General features: G+C 49.2%; 1 protein-coding gene across 1 annotated transcript; it reads right to left on the reverse strand.

Moving 5' to 3' along the window:
• Positions 1-15,050: 15,050 nt before the first annotated feature.
• On the reverse strand, positions 15,051-17,554 carry LOC120697710 (S-type anion channel SLAH2-like). The gene is made up of 2 exons (XM_039981011.1): positions 15,930-17,554; positions 15,051-15,837 (listed from the first exon to the last, which is right to left on the reverse strand). The coding sequence occupies exons 1-2, from the start codon at positions 17,382-17,384 to the stop codon at positions 15,424-15,426; spliced, it is 1,869 nt and encodes a 622-aa protein (XP_039836945.1). The 5' UTR covers positions 17,385-17,554; the 3' UTR covers positions 15,051-15,423.
• Between the last annotated feature and the right edge of the window lie 316 nt (positions 17,555-17,870).

Below are 17,870 nucleotides of genomic sequence, written 5' to 3' on the forward strand. Positions count from 1 at the left end.
CACTTCAGACCATCTGGCTTATGCGTAGAGTTAGGTACAGATTTGGCTAATACAGGCAGCTACCTTAGCTTAACTCGAAAAAATGAAAAATAAAGATAACTACTCCCCGAAATCTGGAGTAGATAATAAGATCAGAAGAACGGAATTAATCAAACGAAATGTGCTCGGCCGACATTTTTTAGAAACTCTTTGGTAGAAGATTATTTGCCGGCTCAGTCTTCAAAGATGCTCATAGAGGTAGGATTTGCGTGCGTGTGTCCATAGGAGTGTGAGTATGCGTGCGTTGTAAGTGTTGGAGTTGTACTGTGTGATCTAAAAAAAGAAGTTAGAGTGTGTTATTAATAACAGCGACCAGCCGGAACAAACAATATAGATAGCACTAGACAACCCAGCAACGCAGTACATCACACTTAACATGCACCGCCGAACAAAAGAAAAAGCAAATGCGGTACCACACGTAGTACGACCAGTGTTTTTTTCCCAACCGGACACCCCAAATCGGAGCACTCCGGTTCCGGTAAACCGGACCGGTTTGACCTGTTACCGGTAGAAACCGGTCAAATTCAAATTTGAATTCAAAAAACTCAGTTCAACCGGTTCGTACCGGTATACCGACCGGTTAGACCGGTTTACCGGCCGGTTTGACCGGTTTGAATTCAAATCCAAATTTAAAATCGCATGTGCAACCGGTTTGGACCGGTATACCGGCCGGTTTGACTGGTTTATCAAGTGGGCCTTAATGGGTAGTCTCATTTTTTTTCTTTTCTTTTTTTTGTTTTAACTTTAAATGCCCGAAAAGTATGTTAAACAAACGAATTTTTGGAAAAATTTGACACCATTAGATTCGTCCCACCTTGAAGTATTATTAGGACTTTTTGGGAAATTTTCATTTTTTTAAATTCAAATTTGACTTTTGAATTTGAACCAGTTTGATACCGGCCCAAATCGGAACCGGACCAGACCGGTTTGACCGGACCGGTTCCCACCGGTAAGGGAAACCCTTAGTACGACAAACTGAATCGAAGCTACTAACACATCCGATCCGGCACGTGCTCTAGATGACACTTGCTTGGGTCTGGAGCAGCTCCTCATCCATGGACATCGCGCGTCGTGACTTTGCATTGTCCATCTCTATATGATCTGTGTGACATAAACAAGATCTCGGCGGATACTCATCCAACAAAATGACAACGAATCAAACGAGACGATACAGCCAGGTGACAACTTTACAATAATCAAAGGATTAAGTCATTACACTCACGCATACCGCCACTGCAAGAAAGATTTTTTTTTTGAGGGAGAGAGGGAGATAAAGGAATGCAAGGAACATAAAGTTCAAGGGGCAAAAATGAATACTGACAAAATGGAAAGCAGGTGGCCGTCGTCAACTGATCGAAGCAAGCAAAGGCCCTGTTTAGTTCGTTTTACCTGTAAACGCAAAAAATTTTGTGTGGGAATCTTACCAATTTGAAGTACTAAATGAAGTCTATTTACAAAAATTTTTATACAGATGGGTTGTAAATCGCGAGACAAATCTAATGATGCTAATTAATCCATGATTAAGCAATAATTAACAGATGGTTATTGTAGCATCAATGTTGCAAATCATAGATTAAGTAGGCTCATTAGATTCGTCTCGCGATTTACAGCCCAACCATGCAAAAAGTTTTGTAAATAGACTTCATTTAGTACTTCAAATTAGTAAGATTCTTTTTCACTTTAATGCGTTTACAGTTTTTTTGCGTTTACGGAGTGAGAAGGCCCAAAGCGTGAGGCGCAAGCCGACGTTGATCGAGAATTCCGGCCTGTGTCCGGTTGGGTGGTTGGCCCAGATTTCTGGTGCCTTGCCGTCGCCGGCCGCCGCTACATCCCAAAGCGCGCCGTGACGGTTTGACGGCGGACGGGGAGGCGCGCGGCTGCTTCGAACTTCAATTCTTCAACGGCTCGCGTGTTCAACACAGGTGCATGTGTCAAGAACACGGTACCGGGTGCCGCCTAGGCTGCTAGCTTCTTCGTTTTTCCTGCTACCTCTCTATTCCGAGGATCGTTCATTCGTTCACCAAAAGATATATTAAACTCTCAGAAGAAGTAAGTCGTAACGTATCTTAGCATGTGCTTGCTTACTAGGCTTCTTGTAAGCGTCATGTGCTACGGACGCACTCACTCACAGTCTCATACGATTGGAGAAAAAAACAATCCTGTGAGTTGAGTACTAGTCACGTTGACGTAGCACGTCAGTGGCGGATCTAGAATTTGAGCTTAGGGTATGCCAAATCAATACTTCAATATATAATTTGATAAAATATAGTAATGAACAATTTTATAAAAAAATAAAATTTTCCAAGCAATTTGGTACACAAGCGTAAATAACAAAAAGCATGGTAACAGATTTTCATGGTATCTTAACATCTAAAATTGCACAACGAACAAGAGGAGAATCAGGCTGGCATGGCTGCTAGGTTGCCATAACCACATTGAATTGAATAAGTACTCTCCAGTGACCAGCTGTTTCTCCAAATCAGAAATCTAGCAAACTTTACAACCATAGTTTTTTGAAACAATACAACCATAGTAATATGCGAGATTGCGAGTTGTACGTTGTCAGAAGAAGACTGGAAACTGATAGAACATATGCAATTCAATCGGTGGTGGTCACTGATCGATTCCGATCCCGTCAGCGGAAGCATGCAAACCAACAGACGCGTTCACGTTTTACTAGTTGAGGTAGCGTGTGGGTTCTAATCCAGCATGCACTCAAAAGCAAAAAAAAATTTGGGCACGGACGCTGATCGGCGGTGAGTACATATGGGCTAATAACCTGCTGGATTGGCCGGATTGCAGGGTATGCTGTGGCCCAACTGGCATACCCTGTAGATCCGCTCCTGGTCATCCTTGTATATACTATTGTACTAAAAAAACAGATCTTGTGTTGATATGCGTAGTGTGTAGATCACAGTGCCAGCGGAGTAATTTAGGGCAGAGGCTGACGTGGATGCGCATGTGCAGTATATGTACTCTAGTTCTTTTAACCGACTGCTATATGTTGCATATGTTGGTTATTACTGGAAATGCGGCTGCAGATCGAAGGGAGATTACGCCCGTACATGGACGCAGTACGTAATGTACGTATACGTCGGTGTGGTCGCAGGTCGGTCACCAGGCCAGCGCTAAATAATGGGCAACAAGTACGTCAACTCTTGATCACTAGTATTACTTGCACTGCCACCCACATCTGAATTGAATGGAATGATCTGAATTCTGAAGCCGTACGTCTTTAATTTGCACCGTCGTCTGTGAAAACCTGCCTTGCTGTCCAAAAACAATGTGGATTATTCTGAGCTCGATTATCGATGGGGATTTGAAGACACATACAGTACCTATACCGTTCGATTTGCCGCCGAGACTTTCAACCGCGCGCGCCCGGGGCAATTTCGCTAACTCCTACTTAACCGTTCAGAAGTCCACATGCATGCAGCGTGTTTATGCACACTAAATGACCAACGACGTGGATCCATTACATGGAGCTTAACCGTCTTCAGACCAGCTCGATCACTTTTCCAGTCGTCAAGAGATGGATCGAGGAACATTCCAACGCAGGAATTTCCTGTGTTGACGGACTGCGCGGGCACTAGTAGCTTTCCGGACAATTAATAAGTACTACGCACCCACGGTGTCGGATTGAATTCAAAGTAAACAAAAAGGTTAAGTGAACGAACGAATTTTCTCTGTCAGGACCCCCCGAGAGCTTTGCATGCACATCAGAATTGAATGGGCTCTTTCGTCGTCTGTGAAAAATTTGTCCTGTGGATTCTGAGCTCGTCGATTGTACCAATGTGGGGGATTTCAATTTCAAGACGGATACCTAATGCCTGTACCTGTACCTACTTTCCCCCAACTTTTCCAAGGCGATGGCCGGCCGATGGATAGACACGGTGGGTGTCCGTGAATGGAAGAGTTAGTTGTACGAACGTGCCGGACGGTCATCAGCCAATAGCCATGACGCGCTGGTGGGCTCTGCATGCGCGCCTAATAACCACAATTCGCGTGGCGCACGTTTGGGGAGCAAGTCGATCGAGTCATCGAGACGTACGGTGTATAGTAGCTTGTTGGCGACAGCATGCCATGACTGACTGGAGCTAGCAGGTCCGACGGATTCCATGGCGCATGCTCGCGCACCTTTCTGGGTCGTCGTCCATCGTTCGTGGCGCCGAACCTTCATCCCTGCATGCAGTCGGCCAGACCGGCTTCTTCATCTGATTATTTCCAAGTAGTAGCACTAAGCTAGCTAGCTTTGCAAGAGCACAGATCGAATAATCAATTAATAATGCATGCTTTGATCCATAAACAAAAGCATGGAATTTATACTCTGTCAAAAAGTGTGCGCGCGAGCGTGTATTATTAGTGTGTGTGGGCGCGCGCGCGCGCCTGCGACCGACAGATCAGAAGTGGTAGTCGTCAGCATGCTATAGATGGGGGCACTCGATGGCATTGGCATGCATAATGCTTTGCACCCAGGCTAGTTAGCATCGTCAGCCGCTCGGGGGCTACTTAGGCCGTGTTTAGCTCGTCGGAGTGTAAACACACAAAAAATTTCGATGGAATCTTACCAATTTGAAGTACTAAATGAAGTCTATTTACAAATTTTTTTGCACAGATGGGTTGTAAATCGCGAGACGAATCTAATGATGCTAATTTGTCCATGATTAATCAATAATTAGCAGATGGTTACGGTAACATCACTGTTGCAAAACATGGATTAAGTAGGTTCATTAGATTCGTCTCGTGATTTACAGCCCATCCATGTAAAAAATTTTGTAAATAGATTTCATTTAGTACTTCAAATTAGCAAGATTCCTTTATAAAATTTTACGTTTTGCGTTTACAGGGTGGGAACTAAACATGACCTTAACCTAAGACGACCAGCACGTTTCAGGTCGATCCATGGACAACCATGCCACATGCCATGACAGTGCGCGCCGGGCGACTTGACCGGCGACGACTAGCCTACACCGGCGACGACTGGAGTATGCATCAACGCACCCGCGGCGCGCCGCGCGCGCCCACCAGGCCAGGGGCCACTGGGCCAGTGCTGCGTCGAGGAATTCCCTGTCTGCAACAGCTCGGATCGCGCACGCGGGTCGAATTTCGCCGTCTCCGAGCCCCACCCCCCTCGATTTTCTTCCACGCATTGCCTCGCTGCCGCCGCCGCCGCCGCCGGAGGCCGTACAGCCGTACAGGTGCTGGTGCCCCACTGCCCCGCCGGCCCCGCGCACATTCTTCGCGTCTAGATGAGCCCCGGCAGGCGGCAGCCGCCTCACCTCCTCAGCCTGGACGCTTTCAAGAGCTAAGAAAAAAGAGATGGCCCGCCGGCCGGGCGGGCGGCGGCGCGGTCGCTCTGTTGCGTGCCATGATCGTTGGGCTGCCAGGAACCGCAGATGGTCTCGCGCGTGCGGCCAAGGAAGACCGAGGAGCGAGCCTGAGGCCGAGGCCTCCTGTGGTCCAGCGTTCACACCATCAGCGTTCAATGCAGGTTCTAGAGACTGTACGGTGTGATGTAGGTTTAATGCCTTAATGGTACGGTGTATTTGTACGCTCCAGTTCGCTGTCACCAAGCTTCCCGGAAGTATAGCTATCTACCCTACTTCGAATCTTGCGGTCCATTCCATTAGGGTCTTTGGTTGGTTGGTGTCCTTGTTTCATCACAATGCAAGAAAACCAAGTCTCTGATGATGGGACTAATAATCCATCCAAATCACAGTATATCACTTAAGAACATTAACTTGATACGTAGCGTTGCACTGTATTATCTGTATTGTTGTCTACTAGGACACCAAAAGGATGTTATCGTCTTCGTGTTTGGATTCAAAACTTGAATGCAGTTTCTAGTGTTGGATCTCTACGAAAACTGAAAGCAAAGTTTTCTCTTCTTTATTGCTGCGGTCATTCGGAGACCGCGCGACTGCGGTTGAAGTTACATTCTAGCCCAACACGGACGAATTTTTTTTTTTGAGCACACCATACTTTAATTAGCTAGGCAAAAGGGAGTTACAAATACTGTCCGGTGGAGACAGCAGCCAAACATGCCTACCAAAGGAATTATACAGGGAGCTCCTAGCAAGAATATGAGCTTCTCCATTGAACCTGCGATTCTCATGGACGAACTCAACACTACGCCTGCTAATGGGGTTGAACCCGCCCCAAATCCGCCCCTACCCATATTTCAAGAGCTCTAACTACCACTCGGCCCGACCCACCCCGTCGGCCCAATGCCCCAACCCGCCCCAACCCGAAGTCACGACAAAAGATGATATGCGACTTACGCGCCGATCTACTACCATAGCGCCCCAACCCATCCCAACCCGTCTGTGTCGTCAACCCAACCCGCCCCAACCCGTTTTATAGTGTCACTCGTTTCCACCCATCCAATAGTACCCATATTAAAACCCACCCAAAAAATCCGTCAAACCCCGCCCCATTAGCAGGAGTACTCAACACTTTCAAACGCTTCTTTCCCTGTCCTGATCTCCCGTATCACTGGGCCATAGACGCCCATAGCTGCCCCGCCCTTCAGGTTTTTGATGACCACAGTACAGTCGCTAGCCAACCTGAGGTTCTGAATCAGAAGATCGGATGCTAATGCCAGACCTTCTCTGCATGCCAGGGCCTCGGCCGTCTCTGTGTTTGTGATTCCTTCTAAAACCACTGCCGAAGCTCCCATGAACAAACCGCTGGCATCACGGGCCACCGCAGCCACGGCTGCAGTATTCGAGTTCTTCGATAATGCCGCGTCAACATTTATTTTTCATACTCCCATCGGAGGAGGAAGCCACGCCGGCATAGTGGTGTTGCCCAACTGCTTCGTTATTGGCTTTGGTCCTGTCATCTCCAATTCTGCCACAAATCTATCAACAAAGCAGTGAGTGGATAACGGACTTTGGAAAATATTTTCGTGTATTGCCTTCCTCCGTGCATGCCATAATGCCCACAATGAGACTACCACTCGGGTCAGCTCTTCATGTGGTAAGCGATCTATCACTGCCACCAGCCAGCTATGGGCGTCTTGGGTCTGTGTTTGCACCAGGAACTCAGAAACCTCTTCCTTTTCTAGCGCCCAGAAACACCGTGCCATATTGCACTCAAGGAGCGCATGCCTCCATGAGTCCTCAGCCCCGCAGAAACTACAACTACTGTTGGGAGCCATGTTCCTGCGGCATCGGACTTCTCCAGTTGGGATTGACTGACGGGCCAACCTCCACAAAAACATTCGTACCTTCGAGGGCACTTTCACCCTCCACAAATTAGTCCATTCCTTCTTAACTGAAATGGTATCTGAACGACCAGCCTTGCTCTCTAGCCAGGCTGTATTTACTTCCTTCCTTAATACTAGCATTCTATATGCCGACCTGACTGAGAATACGCCCGTCCATTCGTACTGCCAGGCCCAAAAGTCCTCCTTCCCATCGGTGCAAAGGGGTATATTAGCAATAGCCTCAATGTCCAATGGGGTAAAAAAGCGCTTCAGAAGCTGCATATTCCATCTTGCCGATGTAGAATCAATAAGGTCGCCTACCATCTTGCCGAGGATGCGCGCGCTGAATGAGTTCGGCTCTTGCATTACTCGCCATGCCTGTCCTGCTAGAAGGGCAAGATTAAACATCTCAATGTCTCTGAACCCCAAACCTCCAGCATATTTTGGCTTTGTCATATCATCCCATGCTACCCAGCATGTCTTACGCTTCCCTTCTTTGCTCCCCCACCAAAAGTTCCTGAGTAGGCTGTCTATATGTTTGCAAAGCCCATGCGGGAGCTTGAAACATGACATCGAATAAGTTGGGATAGCCTGGCCTACCGCCTTGATGAGTACCTCTTTTCCTCCTGCTGAAAGTGTTTTCTCCATCCATCCTTGAACTCTAGCCCACACCCGGTCCTTTAAATACTTGAAAGCCCCATTTGATGAGCTCCCGACATCAGTGGGCATGCCTAGGTATTTCTCGCTCAAGGCCTCATTGTCCACCCCCAGAATTCCTTTGATTTCCTCTCTTAAACTGCCTGGGCATCCCTTTGCAAAGTGAATGGACGACTTGTCCATGTTGACTTGTTGTCCTGATGCCTCGCAGTAAACCTGTAGAATGTCTTTCACTTCCTCTGCACTCACCCTGTCAGCTTTGAAAAACAGCAGGCTGTCATCCGCAAAGAGCAGGTGACTCACCGGCGGGGACGATGGAGCCACTTTGATACCATTGAGCTGCGAAGACTGAACTCTTGAGTTTATAAGGCACGAAAGGCCCTCTGCTGCTAACAAAAAAGATAGGGTGAGATAGGATCTCCCTGGCGAATACCTCTTGATGGTTTGAAAGGTTCTGTACGCTCGCCATTAAAAAGCACCGAAAAAGAGACTATGGATGCAAGACGCATGACAGCCTGCACCCACATCCTGTGAAAACCAAGCCAATTCATTACCGCTTCCAAATATGTCCACTCGTCTCGATCATAGGCATTCCTCATGTCCAGCTTGAGAGCACAAAATATGTTATTGAGTCCCCTCTTCTTCTTCATAAAATGCATACACTCGTAAGCTGTAATAATATTATCCGTAATCAAGCGACCCGGCACAAAGGCAGATTGCTCCTCAGCTATAATTTCGGGTAGTATAAGCTTCAATCTTATATATCACATTACAGAGGCTTATTGGCCTGAACTGGCCAAGCTCCTCCGGTCGCTCCACTTTGGGGATTAACACAATGCATGTGTTGTTGATAGCCGATGGGTCATCCTCTCCCTGCAGTAACCGCAGTACCACCCCTGTTACTTCATCTCCACAAAACTCCCAGTGTCACTGAAAGAAGTGAGCTGGAAAGCCATCCGGACCCGGTGCCTTAGTTGGGAACATTTGAAAAAGTGCTGCCTTCACTTCTTCCTTTGTATACGGGCGCAACAGTTGAGAATTCATCCCTGTTGTAACTTTGGATGGAATAGTATCAAGAACCCGCTCCATACCTATTGTGCCCTCTGTTGTGTAAAGCTTTTGGTAAAAAAGCATTGCCATTTCACTCATCTCCCTCTCAACTTCTGTGAACTGACCATCAGCTTTCTTTAATTTTGTAATCTTATTTCTCCTCTTACGTTGGCTGGCCCTTAAATGGAAGAACTTTGTGTTCTTATCACCCGCCGTCAGCCACATTACTCTCGATCGTTGCTGCCACATTACTCTCGATCGTTGCTGCCACATTATTTCTTCTCTATGCTGCAACTCAACAATTCTATCCACCACCTTTATTTCCTCATGTGAGGGTGCCGTGCGAGTCGGTGCAGACCGTAGCTGCTCCAGTCGCGCGTTAAGGTGTCGAAGCTCCTTCCGTACATTTCCGAAAGTATCAGATTCCCACTCTCCTAGACGTCTTGACACAGTCGTGAGTTTTGAGAGTAGCTCCTCCATCTTGCTCGCCTTTCCTTCATCCTGCCACATCTGTGCTAGCATTGGGAAGAAATCCTCATGAGATTCCCACATTAGCTCATACTTGAACACCTTTCTCTTCCGTTTTCGAAGGTGATCCAAGTTCTCTCCCCACTGTAAAACAATGGGTCCATGGTCTGATGATGCCGCGGTAAGGTGGGATACACTCGCCGATGGAAAGCGCAAACACCAGTTGTAACAGAACCACCCAAATTAAACCGGCTTAAGTGCGCTATCATCTTAATGGTTAATCAAATTACCACGCACTTAAAACGGTGTAATCCGGTCGCCTGTTGGGTTAAGGATCGAAAAACACTGGAAGTCTCGCACGAAGACGAGCACAGATGATTACAAGCAGACAACAATTCTCAAGTTTAACTTACAAGCAGAGCTTTACCAAATAAGTTTTAAACAAATTATCAGAGTTCAACATGCAGCAGAATTTAAATAGAAGTTTAGTTTAGAAAAACAACGATAACTATGATGACGTGAGGACGTCACATCGAGCCCACCGATGTGATTCCTGGTTAGTTCCCATCAGCAGTAGTTACCTGAAAATAAGGTGACAACAAACCCTGAGTATACTAATACTCAGCAAGACTTACCCGACTATGTTATATACTTAGCCGACTCCTAGTATGCAAGGCTTTTGGCTCTGGGGTTTATTTTGCTGGAAAGCGACTAATAGTGGATCCTCATTGGCCACCCCCAAAATTCCTTTGATTTCCTCTCTTAAACTGCCTGGGCATCCCTTTGCAAAGTGAATGGACGACTTGTCCATGTTGACTTGTTGTCCTGATGCCTCGCAGTAAACCTGTAGAATGTCTTTCACTTCCTCTGCACTCACCCTGTCAGCTTTGAAAAACAGCAGGCTGTCATCCGCAAAGAGCAGGTGACTCACCGGCGGGGACGATGGAGCCACTTTGATACCATTGAGCTGCGAAGACTGAACTCTTGAGTTTATAAGGCACGAAAGGCCCTCTGCTGCTAACAAAAAAGATTGGGTGAGATAGGATCTCCCTGGCGAATACCTCTTGATGGTTTGAAAGGTTCTGTACGCTCGCCATTAAAAAGCACCGAAAAAGAGACTATGGATGCAAGACGCATGACAGCCTGCACCCACATCCTGTGAAAACCAAGCCAATTCATTACCGCTTCCAAATATGTCCACTCGTCTCGATCATAGGCTTTCCTCATGTCCAGCTTGAGAGCACAAAATATGTTATTGAGTCCCCTCTTCTTCTTCATAAAATGCATACACTCGTAAGCTGTAATAATATTATCCGTAATCAAGCGACCCGGCACAAAGGCAGATTGCTCCTCAGCTATAATTTCGGGTAGTATAAGCTTCAATCTTATATATCACATTACAGAGGCTTATTGGCCTGAACTGGCCAAGCTCCTCCGGTCGCTCCACTTTGGGGATTAACACAATGCATGTGTTGTTGATAGCCGATGGGTCATCCTCTCCCTGCAGTAACCGCAGTACCACCCCTGTTACTTCATCTCCACAAAACTCCCAGTGTCACTGAAAGAAGTGAGCTGGAAAGCCATCCGGACCCGGTGCCTTAGTTGGGAACATTTGAAAAAGTGCTGCCTTCACTTCTTCCTTTGTATACGGGCGCAACAGTTGAGAATTCATCTCTGTTGTAACTTTGGATGGAATAGTATCAAGAACCCGCTCCATACCTATTGTGCCCTCTGTTGTGTAAAGCTTTTGGTAAAAAAGCATTGCCATTTCACTCATCTCCCTCTCAACTTCTGTGAACTGACCATCAGCTTTCTTTAATTTTGTAATCTTATTTCTCCTCTTACGTTGGCTGGCCCTTAAATGGAAGAACTTTGTGTTCTTATCACCCGCCGTCAGCCACATTACTCTCGATCGTTGCTGCCACATTACTCTCGATCGTTGCTGCCACATTATTTCTTCTCTATGCTGCAACTCAACAATTCTATCCACCACCTTTATTTCCTCATGTGAGGGTGCCGTGCGAGCCGGTGCAGACCGTAGCTGCTCCAGTCGCGCGTTAAGGTGTCGAAGCTCCTTCCGTACATTTCCGAAAGTATCAGATTCCCACTCTCCTAGACGTCTTGACACAGTCGTGAGTTTTGAGAGTAGCTCCTCCATCTTGCTCGCCTTTCCTTCATCCTGCCACATCTGTGCTAGCATTGGGAAGAAATCCTCATGAGATTCCCACATTAGCTCATACTTGAACACCTTTCTCTTCCGTTTTCGAAGGTGATCCAAGTTCTCTCCCCACTGTAAAACAATGGGTCCATGGTCTGATGATGCCGCGGTAAGGTGGGATACACTCGCCGATGGAAAGCGCAAACACCAGTTGTAACAGAACCACCCAAATTAAACCGGCTTAAGTGTGCTATCATCTTAATGGTTAATCAAATTACCACGCACTTAAAACGGTGTAATCCGGTCGCCTGTTGGGTTAAGGATCGAAAAACACTGGAAGTCTCGCACGAAGACGAGCACAGATGATTACAAGCAGACAACAATTCTCAAGTTTAACTTACAAGCAGAGCTTTACCAAATAAGTTTTAAACAAATTATCAGAGTTCAACATGCAGCAGAATTTAAATAGAAGTTTAGTTTAGAAAAACAACGATAACTATGATGACGTGAGGACGTCACATCGAGCCCACCGATGTGATTCCTGGTTAGTTCCCATCAGCAGTAGTTACCTGAAAATAAGGTGACAACAAACCCTGAGTATACTAATACTCAATAAGACTTACCCGACTATGTTATATACTTAGCCGACTCCTAGTATGCAAGGCTTTTGGCTCTGGGGTTTATTTTGCTGGAAAGCGACTAATAGTGGATCCTCATTGGCCACCCCCAGAATTCCTTTGATTTCCTCTCTTAAACTGCCTGGGCATCCCTTTGCAAAGTGAATGGACGACTTGTCCATGTTGACTTGTTGTCCTGATGCCTCGCAGTAAACCTGTAGAATGTCTTTCACTTCCTCTGCACTCACCCTGTCAGCTTTGAAAAACAGCAGGCTGTCATCCGCAAAGAGCAGGTGACTCACCGGCGGGGACGATGGAGCCACTTTGATACCATTGAGCTGCGAAGACTGAACTCTTGAGTTTATAAGGCACGAAAGGCCCTCTGCTGCTAACAAAAAAGATAGGGTGAGATAGGATCTCCCTGGCGAATACCTCTTGATGGTTTGAAAGGTTCTGTACGCTCGCCATTAAAAAGCACCGAAAAAGAGACTATGGATGCAAGACGCATGACAGCCTGCACCCACATCCTGTGAAAACCAAGCCAATTCATTACCGCTTCCAAATATGTACACTCGTCTCGATCATAGGCATTCCTCATGTCCAGCTTGAGAGCACAAAATATGTTATTGAGTCCCCTCTTCTTCTTCATAAAATGCATACACTCGTAAGCTGTAATAATATTATCCGTAATCAAGCGACCCGGCACAAAGGCAGATTGCTCCTCAGCTATAATTTCGGGTAGTATAAGCTTCAATCTTATATATCACATTACAGAGGCTTATTGGCCTGAACTGGCCAAGCTCCTCCGGTCGCTCCACTTTGGGGATTAACACAATGCATGTGTTGTTGATAGCCGATGGGTCATCCTCTCCCTGCAGTAACCGCAGTACCACCCCTGTTACTTCATCTCCACAAAACTCCCAGTGTCACTGAAAGAAGTGAGCTGGAAAGCCATCCGGACCCGGTGCCTTAGTTGGGAACATTTGAAAAAGTGCTGCCTTCACTTCTTCCTTTGTATACGGGCGCAACAGTTGAGAATTCATCTCTGTTGTAACTTTGGATGGAATAGTATCAAGAACCCGCTCCATACCTATTGTGCCCTCTGTTGTGTAAAGCTTTTGGTAAAAAAGCATTGCCATTTCACTCATCTCCCTCTCAACTTCTGTGAACTGACCATCAGCTTTCTTTAATTTTGTAATCTTATTTCTCCTCTTACGTTGGCTGGCCCTTAAATGGAAGAACTTTGTGTTCTTATCACCCGCCGTCAGCCACATTACTCTCGATCGTTGCTGCCACATTACTCTCGATCGTTGCTGCCACATTATTTCTTCTCTATGCTGCAACTCAACAATTCTATCCACCACCTTTATTTCCTCATGTGAGGGTGCCGTGCGAGCCGGTGCAGACCGTAGCTGCTCCAGTCGCGCGTTAAGGTGTCGAAGCTCCTTCCGTACATTTCCGAAAGTATCAGATTCCCACTCTCCTAGACGTCTTGACACAGTCGTGAGTTTTGAGAGTAGCTCCTCCATCTTGCTCGCCTTTCCTTCATCCTGCCACATCTGTGCTAGCATTGGGAAGAAATCCTCATGAGATTCCCACATTAGCTCATACTTGAACACCTTTCTCTTCCGTTTTCGAAGGTGATCCAAGTTCTCTCCCCACTGTAAAACAATGGGTCCATGGTCTGATGATGCCGCGGTAAGGTGGGATACACTCGCCGATGGAAAGCGCAAACACCAGTTGTAACAGAACCACCCAAATTAAACCGGCTTAAGTGCGCTATCATCTTAATGGTTAATCAAATTACCACGCACTTAAAACGGTGTAATCCGGTCGCCTGTTGGGTTAAGGATCGAAAAACACTGGAAGTCTCGCACGAAGACGAGCACAGATGATTACAAGCAGACAACAATTCTCAAGTTTAACTTACAAGCAGAGCTTTACCAAATAAGTTTTAAACAAATTATCAGAGTTCAACATGCAGCAGAATTTAAATAGAAGTTTAGTTTAGAAAAACAACGATAACTATGATGACGTGAGGACGTCACATCGAGCCCACCGATGTGATTCCTGGTTAGTTCCCATCAGCAGTAGTTACCTGAAAATAAGGTGACAACAAACCCTGAGTATACTAATACTCAGCAAGACTTACCCGACTATGTTATATACTTAGCCGACTCCTAGTATGCAAGGCTTTTGGCTCTGGGGATTATTTTGCTGGAAAGCAACTAATAGTGGATCCTCATTGGCCACCCCCAAAATTCCTTTGATTTCCTCTCTTAAACTGCCTGGGCATCCCTTTGCAAAGTGAATGGACGACTTGTCCATGTTGACTTGTTGTCCTGATGCCTCGCAGTAAACCTGTAGAATGTCTTTCACTTCCTCTGCACTCACCCTGTCAGCTTTGAAAAACAGCAGGCTGTCATCCGCAAAGAGCAGGTGACTCACCGGCGGGGACGATGGAGCCACTTTGATACCAGTGAGCTGCGAAGACTGAACTCTTGAGTTTATAAGGCACGAAAGGCCCTCTGCTGCTAACCTGTTGGAGATGCTCTGAAACTATCTAAATCTAGGAAGAGAAGGGTATATAAACCGGATACCGATTCTGAAGATCCCCCATCCTCCATGGCCGTCGAGGATCCCCAAGAAGGAGGGGATCCGGCGCCGGAACCGAAGATCCCCTTCAAGTCGCCCTAGTTACTGTACGGAGGGGAACAGAAGCAACCAAACGGGTGTTTGAATTTGTGGTGCGCAAAAAAAAAGGCCTGTATCCTCTCAAAAAAAAAGGCCCATATGCATTTTGATTTGGGAGCCCAGCCGTCATCCTAAGTTGGTTTCAGAGTTTCAGACATTCAGAGAAAAGGTTTCTTTGAATAAGGGTTTCAGAGGAAAGTCTGCTTACAAGAAGATGAAGAATAGGTTCATGAGCTAGCGTCATATACCTGCAATTAAAATTATGTAAAACAAGTAAAAACCAAAGGTACAAGAAACTCAATTGAACTAGTGCCATTCCCGTGATTGCATCCTTGTCATGGCAATCGCTCAAAGGACACATATCTCTAGCTGCCCTGTCGGCTAGCGTGCCACGTGCGTGCTGGGCATCTGCACGGATGAAAACAAAATAAAGGAACTTCTCTGAAGCCTGTACAGGTTCCTAATCGGGAGTGAAGTAATATCTCAACTACAAATCGACACTGCCGTCTGCTCCTCCATGGTCGCCGCGCCTACGGCTCTGCCCCGCAGCGGCCGCGCGCCATCGGGGATGGCGACTCGCTGCTGGCGTCGGAGCCGGCGTGCCTGGAGACGGAGAAGACGAGCTCCTTGACGTCGGTGCCGGAGGAGCGGAGGTGCGCCAGGATCTTGCTGAACTTGGCCTTGGGCCGCTGCGTGATGGCGATGGACACGTCGTTGGGGAACAGGTCCCGGCGGACGAACGCGTGGTACATGGTGGCCACCAGCACGCCGGTGACAGTCACGGACGCGATCCCGGAGAGCCCCACCGCCAGCGCCCGGGTGAGCACGGTGGTCACCGCCGACGCGTACAGCGTCGTCGCGATGGCCGCGCTCGTCATCGGGAACGTGTACGCCCACCACGCCAGCGAGAACCGGACGCCCCTGAAGAAGTTGATCCGCACCACCTGTACATGCTTCCATCGTCAGCTCAGAGACTAAATTTACAAATATATAAGAAGAACGATGTGTCAGCAAGTGCTGCTGCACGGACACGTACCAGCGACATGTAGAGGAAGAGCGAGATGAAGTAGGCGATCTTGGCGCCGTAGTTGAACTCGCCGCAGAGCCTGGCCCAGGCCATGGACGCCACGCTGGGCGCCGCAACGAAGAGGAAGAACACCGGGTGGAGGTCCTTGGGGAGCTGCACGTTGGTGGGGAGCCGCTGGTACAGCGTCACGAACAGCACCACGTAGTGCGCCAGCCCGACGGCGAAGAAGAAGATGGGGGCCTCGCGGAGCCCCATCCGGGCGCCCAGCAGCGCGCCCACGAAGTTGCCGACGACGGCGAGGTGGTTCGTCGGGTTGGCCACCTTGGACAGCCGCCGGTCGCCGCCGGACATCCACTGGCCGTAGATCTTGAGGTCCAGGCAGAAGATGGGCGCCATGAGCACGTACCAGACGAAGTGGTGGATCGTCCATTCCGGCCGCGGCAGGCCCTTGACGAGGAAGAGGCAGGCGATCCACGGCGCGAAGAAGAAGTTGACGCGGATGGGGTGGTGGAACTCGCGGCGGACCGCCTCGAAGTAGAACACCACCTTGAGCAGGTAGATGGCGGAGACGAGGCCCATGAGCGCGACGGAGGCCCACCAGAGCGCGTGGTTCACGCCCGGGCTCACGCGGAGGAACGCCGTCGCGGGCTCCGTCTGCAGCGCCTTCCACAGCATCGCCTGGCTGCTCACGCCCAGGCACATCCCGAACGCGCTGATCGGGAACCGCAGCAGGAACGGCCACGCCTCGTCCTCGGGCAGCGCGGACACCTCCGTCGGCCGGAGCGTCTCGAGCTCGGGCCCCTCGAGCGCCGCGAAGTAGCGGTCGGCGGTGGGCACCTCGTCGTCGTCGGTCTCCTCCTCGGAGATCTTGGAGTCGGCGGGCTCAACCTCGGCCGGGTCTTGCGGCAGCGGCACCCCGCGGAGGTTGGAGAGCTGGCGCTCGAGGCGGCCGGAGAAGGTCTTGAATTGGTCGAAGCGGCGGTCCCGCGTGCTGTCGCTGCGCGACACGCTGCGCATGCGCTGCAGCGGCGGCTCCTCGGTCCTGATGGTCAGCGTCGGCTGCGAGTGGAACCGCGCCTGCTTCAGCAGCTGCGGCGCCGCCGCCTCAGCCGTGTGGTGGCCCGCGTCTGGCCCTGGCGTCGCCTCGGCCGGCGACGGCGCCACGCGCACGGCGTCGCCGCCGTCGCTGCGGACGGACGCGCACGCGCCGAGCTGCGCCAGGTGCAGGCCCGACGGCGACGCCGGCACGCTGAGCGAGACGGAGTACGCGGCCTCGGTCCCCGGCGCTCCAGCGCGATCACCGCGCGCCGCCGCTGGAGAAGCGGCCGCTGGAACCGCCTCCTTGCCGGCGAAGCCCGCGATCACCGCCGACGGCACAGTGACCCGGAGCGTCTCCGGCGACGGGCGCCCCCTGGCGGCGCCGTCCAGCTCCGCCGCCATCTGGACGCCCTCGCTGGTCGCCATGGCACCTCAGGATCGCTCGCTCGCGCTTGGCTGCTGGGAGTGCCGCCGCCTGCCTACACCAAACAGGAGCAAGCAGCTGCAGCGCGTGAGTGTCTGCAGCTCGGCTCGCTCCCCGTCTCTGAATATATAGAGGGACCAGAGGTCGACGACACGGTGGGAACTGGGAAGGCATGGGGAGTTCGGGGAGGAAGATGCTCGCTTGCAACTGTAGGTGCGTGCAAGTGGAGCAGTGTGTGGCGCCGGCGGCCGGTATCACAAAACATGCTTTCCTTTCCTTTTCTTATTTATTTATTTATTATTATTATTATTCAAGGGAAAATCAATAGTAGTTGGAAACACCACACATAAAAAAAAATCCTTTGGTAGTGTGAGTACGAAGTTCCTCTGTTTTTTAAGGCTATTGAAAATGATTGGCGTTTTCGTGTCCGTGCTCGCAGTTGAATTCTGCAGGCCGGCGCACGGTTAGCTTGGGGAGGGGCATCCAGT

This window comes from Panicum virgatum, chromosome 3K (assembly GCF_016808335.1).
Source record: "Panicum virgatum strain AP13 chromosome 3K, P.virgatum_v5, whole genome shotgun sequence".
Lineage (NCBI taxonomy): Eukaryota > Viridiplantae > Streptophyta > Magnoliopsida > Poales > Poaceae > Panicum > Panicum virgatum.